This window comes from Galleria mellonella, unplaced genomic scaffold, assembly GCF_026898425.1.
Source record: "Galleria mellonella isolate WM207_F2 unplaced genomic scaffold, CSIRO_AGI_GalMel_v1 utg139, whole genome shotgun sequence".
Classification (NCBI taxonomy): Eukaryota; Metazoa; Arthropoda; class Insecta; order Lepidoptera; family Pyralidae; genus Galleria; species Galleria mellonella.
This window is the reverse complement of record NW_026441995.1, coordinates 3,873,805-3,880,078: the sequence shown is the minus strand read 5'-3', so window position 1 is coordinate 3,880,078 and position 6,274 is coordinate 3,873,805. Positions and strand designations below refer to the sequence as shown.

At 38.6% G+C, this 6,274-nt stretch overlaps 1 protein-coding gene across 3 annotated transcripts; it reads right to left on the bottom strand.

The window, feature by feature from the left end:
• Window positions 1-838: 838 nt before the first annotated feature.
• Window positions 839-6,274, bottom strand: LOC128202594 (uncharacterized). Of its 3 annotated transcripts, none has more exons than XR_008253875.1 (3): window positions 5,814-6,274; window positions 4,708-4,851; window positions 839-1,255 (listed from the first exon to the last, which is right to left on the bottom strand). XR_008253875.1 is itself a non-coding variant. In XM_052903442.1 (3 exons), the coding sequence occupies exons 1-3, from the start codon at window positions 6,023-6,025 to the stop codon at window positions 1,221-1,223; spliced, it is 801 nt and encodes a 266-aa protein (XP_052759402.1). In that variant the 5' UTR covers window positions 6,026-6,274; the 3' UTR covers window positions 839-1,220. The 3 variants fall into 3 exon arrangements, 2 of the variants coding, with proteins under 2 accessions (XP_052759402.1, XP_052759403.1); XM_052903442.1 differs by having other exon boundaries at window positions 4,708-5,261; XM_052903443.1 differs by lacking the exon at window positions 4,708-4,851.

Here is a 6,274-nt window from a genome sequence, read left to right as displayed (position 1 = left end):
GCCAACAGGCTGAAGGCAAAAACTAAAAACATGGAAAATTTTATAAAAAGTGAATTTTTTTCTTATTAAAATATTTTTTTTGCCTTTCACCGCGACTTTTGCATGATCGGGATATATTAGCTAACCGGGATTAAAAGTACCTAGTGTAAGTACATAAGTAATACTTGTATGCCTAAGTACTCACCAGAGGGAGACTTTGTATAAAAGTCGATTTCTTGGGTACCTCTGTCCCATTCGTGTTTCTACCGTGAAGTAGTTGTGTTTGCATGGCTGTGTTTCAGTTTGAAGGGTGGGATATGGCGTGAATTTACAGGGTACAGAGGAATAACATCTGAGTTCTCAGGAATGGCAACGCATAGGGGGTATCATGGGCGAAACAGTATACTCTATTATGTCCATGGTACTGCTCATGTCTATAGGCGACGGTTACTACTTTCCATCAGGTGGGCCGTCAGCTTGTTTGCCATTCTAAGTTGTATAAAAAAAAATAAAGAATGGTTGAGCTGTAAAAACGCCAAGAGATAATAAACAAACTTATTTTCACGTACGTATTGATATATTTTAGCTTGTGCCGTTCTTTGTTGGTTAAAATATGGTTGATTCGCTGGTATGGTTGAAATATGGTTATTTTTTTTATAACACAAGGCAAACGAGCATGCGGTTCACCTGTTTGTAAGTGACTACCGCCGCCCATGATCACCCACAATACCAAAGGCATTGCAGGCGTGCTGCCGGTCTTTTAAAAAGGAATATGCTCTTTTTTGATGATTATGGTCTCGTATCGGTTCGGAAATACTGCTGCTGGAACTTGATCCTAAAGATCCTAAAGAGAGAGCGGAATGTTGTTGTAAAATACAAGTTTAGCCCGACAATTTATTGTGCGAATATATGCGTGTGCGGTTGCCACTATGCTGTGTCTGTCTGCCGTCCGCGAGTCGCGAGTCCGCTCGCCGCTGCTCCGCGTCCCGCGCCCCGCGGCCTCCTCCGCAGACCATTACATGGCTTGACCATATACTCCCCGCGTTGAAGTGTCAAGTTCAAAACTCTTCACTGGCAAGGGGCATATGGTGTTGTATGCTCGCCGAATGACACCCTTCTTGGTCTGAATGTCGGCAACCCTTGCGATACCATCCCTTCCAGGTATTATGCGGATAACGCGGCCCATGAGCCACATTAATGGAGGTGAGGTCTTCTCCTTGATGACGACGAGGGTGCCCTCCTTAAGCTCGCCATAAGACCGATGCCATTTGGTTTTCTGTTGGAGCCATACAACGTATTCATTAGAAAATCGATTCCAAAAATGTTGCTTGAGCAGCTCGATGCGTTGAAATCGCTGAAGAGAGCTGAAGCGGCGGTCGACAATTTCTGGATGTGGCAAAAAGATGATAGACCGTCCAATAAGGAAGTGGGCAGGAGTAAGAGGATAAATATCAGAAGGATTGTCGGAAATAGGTGTGATAGGACGAGAATTTAAGATGGCTTCAATTTGAATAAGAAGAGTAGCCATTTCTTCATAGTTTAAATGAGTCTTATCTAAAATACGCCTAAGAAGATGCTTCGTTGATCGAACAAGCGATTCCCATAGGCCTCCAAAGTGAGGAGTATAGGCAGGAATAAATGAAAAGTTTATACCTTGTTCGGCCAAATCCGTAGACAACTCAGATTGTTTGAGGAGCTTGGAGAGCTCATGAAAAGTCCCAACAAAGGTAGTGCCGTTATCCGAAAATATCGTTTGCGGCTTGCCTCGTCGTGCTATGAATCTGTTTAGTGCTGCAATGAAAGCTTCTTTAGTCAAATCCGAGACAAGCTCTAGATGCGCCGCCTTTGTGGCAAAACACACAAACACACAAATGTAAGATTTTATAATTTTGCAGCCCCTACCCTTGCGATCAGCTATCAGCACTGGACCGGCATAATCGACGCCTGTTTCTAGGAAAGGAAATTCTAGATGGACCCGTTTCTCTGGTAGGTTACCCATCATGGGCTGAATGGTTTTTCCCTTGAACCTAGTGCACCTAACACAAGAGCGAACTATACGTTTTGCTAAGTTGAGTCCTCCTATAGGCCAATAATTATGTCTAGCAGTGGCTAGTAATAACTGAGGCCCTGAGTGCATGAATTTTTTATGAAGCATATTGAATATTAATTCACATAAGCGATGTTTGCCTGACAAAAGAATGGGATGTTTGACATTGTAGTCATAATGAGAATCATTAAGCCTGCCACCCACGCGGATGAGGTTATCAAAATCTATAAACGGTGATAATGACACTAACCTATTCTTGAAAGGTAATTGCTTGTTTGACAAGAGTAACTCACGTTCCTCAGGGAATGAATCTTGCTGAGCTGTACGTAAAAGAAGTTTGGCAGCATTATTTAATTCTAATAATGATATTTGATCACATAGTTTATTTGTATTCTTTTGGCAGTTATTGACGAATCTTAAGACAAATGCAACTACACGTTGCAGTCGTGTGAAATTTGAAAACTTGTCAATTAAAGATGAAATTAAATTACCTTTATGATTAATTAAATTACTGTCATCTGTGTGAAATGATTGTATCGTTTCAGGTAAATTGGAATTATGTTTATTTGGATTAAGTGGCCATTGAGATGAATCTAGTTTTAAAAATGAAGGCCCTGACCACCACAAGGAAGAATTGTTTAATAAATCTGCTCTTAGACCTCGGGATACTAAGTCAGCTGGATTTGATTTTGAGGGTACATAACGCCATTCGTGAGAACCTTCCTGTATCTCCACAACTCGGTGCCGAACAAATGGTTTAAGCTGACTTGGTGAAGAAGCAATCCAGCCTAAGACGATGGTGGAATCTGTCCAAAATACACAACGACTGAATTCAAGAGTAACCGATGTAATCACCTTCTTGTACAGTCGTGCTCCTAAAAGCGCGCCACAAAGTTCAAGTCTTGGGATTGTAGTAATTTTAATAGGAGCTACCTTATTTTTGGAAACCAAAAGACGGACATCAATTGAACCTTCGCTAGATATACTTCTTATATATACACATGTACCATATGCTTTCTCCGATGCGTCTGTAAATATATGTATTTCTGTGTTGACTGTACTGTTATTTTTAATACACCTAGGAATCTTAAGATTATTCAGTAATGGTAAGAACTGTACAAATTCTGACCATATTTTTTCTATGAGAGGGGGAACCTTGTCATCCCAAGAACATTTATTTATCCACAATTGTTGCATTAATATTTTTGCTTCCACTATACATGGCGATACAAGGCCTAATGGGTCAAATACTTGTGAAATTGTGGACAAAATAAATCTCTTGGTTAATTTATCTTGAGATGAAATATTAATAGAAAATGATAAGTGGTCTGTTAGACATTTCCAATGAATACCTAATGTTTTTGCACACTCTTTTGCACTAAGATCTACACTACCAGATGTCTTATTGTTCTGACATATACTATTTAATATGGTACTATTATTTGAGTGCCATTTTCTCAAATTAAATTTGGCTGACTGAAGGGTGTTGATTACACCTTGACACAATGAAATTGTGTCTTCAATAGTCTCATGTCCACTTAAAAAATCGTCTACGTAGAAGTCATGACATATAGCGCGTTTTATTTCAGAATTGTTAGAGTCATGACCTAACTGTGTAAGACATCTGGTGGCTAGAAATGGCGCTGATGCCGTGCCGTATGTGAGAGTGTTTAGGGTATATGACTTAAGAGGGTGGGAGGGATCAAACCTCCATAATATTTTTTGTAAAGGACGTTGTGCGTCGTCTAAAAGTATCTGCCGATACATCTTTTCTATATCTGCTGATACCACGAACTTGTGCTGTCGAAAACGTAATAAAATAGATAATAAGTCGTCCTGCATAGTAGGACCTACGCGTTGTATGTCGTTAAGCGACTTACCTGAAGACGTAGAGGCAGAACCATCGAACACAACACGTAGTTGTGTGGTTATTTTAGATGTTTTAAGAATGCCGTGATGTGGCAAATAACATTGAATTGTTTGATTATGATTTTTAAATGTGTTTTCACTCATATGACCCAGATCAATATATTCTTTTATGAATTCTACATAAAGACGCTTCAAATGTGACTCTCGTTGCAAACGACGCTCAAGAGAAAGAAATCTGTTTTTAGCAAGTGAATAAGAATTGCCTAAAACCTCAGGAGGTTCTCTGAGTGGCATAGAAACTACAAAACGTCCTTCTTTGTTGCGCTGTGTAGAATTCATAAAATCTTGTTCGCATGCATGTTCATCCGGAGTGAGCTCATATTTAGATGAAATTGTATCTAGTTCCCAAAAACGAGTTAAGTCTGTAGAATTATTCTGTAAATTATTAGAAAACATACATACATACTGTTTAGGATCTGATTGACTGATAGTGCCAGAAACCAACCAACCAAATTTGGTTTCAAAAAGAGTAGGTTTATGTGTACCTAACTGGATGCGATTTGTACCGATCACACTCCAAAAGACGTCCGCACCTACTAGAATGTCAATGGTTGACGGAACGTTGAAATTTGGATCAGCTAAGCAAACCCCAGGCGGTATTTTTAAATTATGTATATCTATATATGTGTTTGGAAGCAAAGTTGTAATAGTGGGTAAAACAAAGCAATTGATGTCTGTCCTGTAGCCACCAACATAAGACTCCAATGTAAGAGAGCAAGACAATGAACTAGTGGATACTTGATGATTAATACCTGTTACCCTTGAATTCGTAGCATGTGTACGAAGATTGAGCTTGCCACAAAAGTCCTTTGTGACAAAGTTTCCGGTACTTCCATTGTCTAACAAGACTCTAGCTGCATGTGGTTTCCCGTGGACGTCAAGCACCTTGACCAAGGCTGTGGATAATAAAATATAACCCGTATTAGTTGAGGACTGAGATGGCTCAGCAGATAGGACAACACTATCATGCGTGACAGGTTCGTGATGAATATCAAGATGAAGAAGAGTATTGTGCTTGGATTTGCAATATTTGCAATGTGACAATTTACACCGTGTCTCATGATGACCAGGTCGAAGGCAGTTTAAGCATATTTTAAAACTTTTAGCTTTTTCAATGCGTGCATCTACTGACAGTTTCCTAAATGTATCACAGTTAAATAAATGATGATCATGTTGACATAATGGACAGGAAAGCGTTTTATTTTTACTTGAAGAAACTATAAAGCTGTTGGATTTTTGAACGTGAGTAGATTCAGAATTACCTTTATTGTTTTTTGCCTCCTCTAAAGTCTCTAGAAGATCAGCCCTGTTAGACAAGAAGGTTATAAAAATATCTAGAGTAGGTGGATCACTGCAATTGTTTCTATACTCCTCCCACTCTCGGTTTGTAACACTGTCTAATTTAGTTGACATCATATAAATTATTAATGTATCCCAGCTGTCTGTTGGCTGGTCAAGAGTAGCCAAAGCTTTAAGATTTTTGTTTGTGACATCGACTATATAACGCAAAGCTTTACTAGATTCTTTTTTGATAGAATTAACATTAAAAAGAGCTTGTACATGGTTATTTACAAGTAAGCGTTTATTGTCGTATCGCTTGCACAGCAATTCCCATGCAGAAGCATAATTTTCTGCCTTGAAGTCTAAGCTTTTAATAACTAAAGCTGCACTACCTTGTAAGCAAGCGCGAAGATAATGAAATTTGTTTATGTACTACAGTACTAGAATGGACTATAGAAACGTACGTGTCCCTGAATTCGAGCCAATGCTGATAGCTGCCATTGTACACGGGAAGCTGGATCCTGGGAAGTCCTACAAAATTGCTTTGTTTGTGCGCACAAGCATCATGAGAGCTTACCTCGTGATTTGTCGATGTAAATGACGGTATACACAGACTCCTAGCCGTCGCGACAGCCGCATAATACTGGTTCTCGAAAGCGTCCCTTTCCTGATACCTCTGGTCAGGATCGTCAGCAATTTCTTCGATCTCACCCTGAAGAGTATCAAAGTCCGAATATAAGGATTCCATTTTATCAATGCGCGATTGAAGCTCGAACTGAATGACAGCATTACTAACAGCTGAGCTATTTTTTAATATATTAATGTAATTGCAAAAATTTGTAAGTTTGCTTTTAAAAGTACCACGCTTTTTAATTAATTGATTTAATTGTGTTGCTTTATTTTCTGTCATTGCAAAAGTTAATCAAGATATAGTTATTAAATAAAATTAAAAATTGTAAATAAAGTAATAAAAATAAATATATTTTAATTATCTACAATAAAAAAAATACTTAATTAAAAGATAGCAAATTAAAAATA

Bases quoted from the DNA above. Each gene is read 5' to 3' on its own strand.
- LOC128202594 (XM_052903442.1), bottom strand. From the start codon at position 6,025: ATGCTGTCATTCAGTTCGAGCTTCAATCGCGCATTGATAAAATGGAAT. The intron at 5,262-5,813 runs GTAAGCTCTCAT...CTTGTCTAACAG, and splicing joins TTACATCGACAAATCACGAG to GGCTGATCTTCTAGAGACTT. The intron at 1,256-4,707 runs GTATTAATCATC...TGGCTCCAACAG, and splicing joins TACGAATTCAAGGGTAACAG to AAAACCAAATGGCATCGGTC.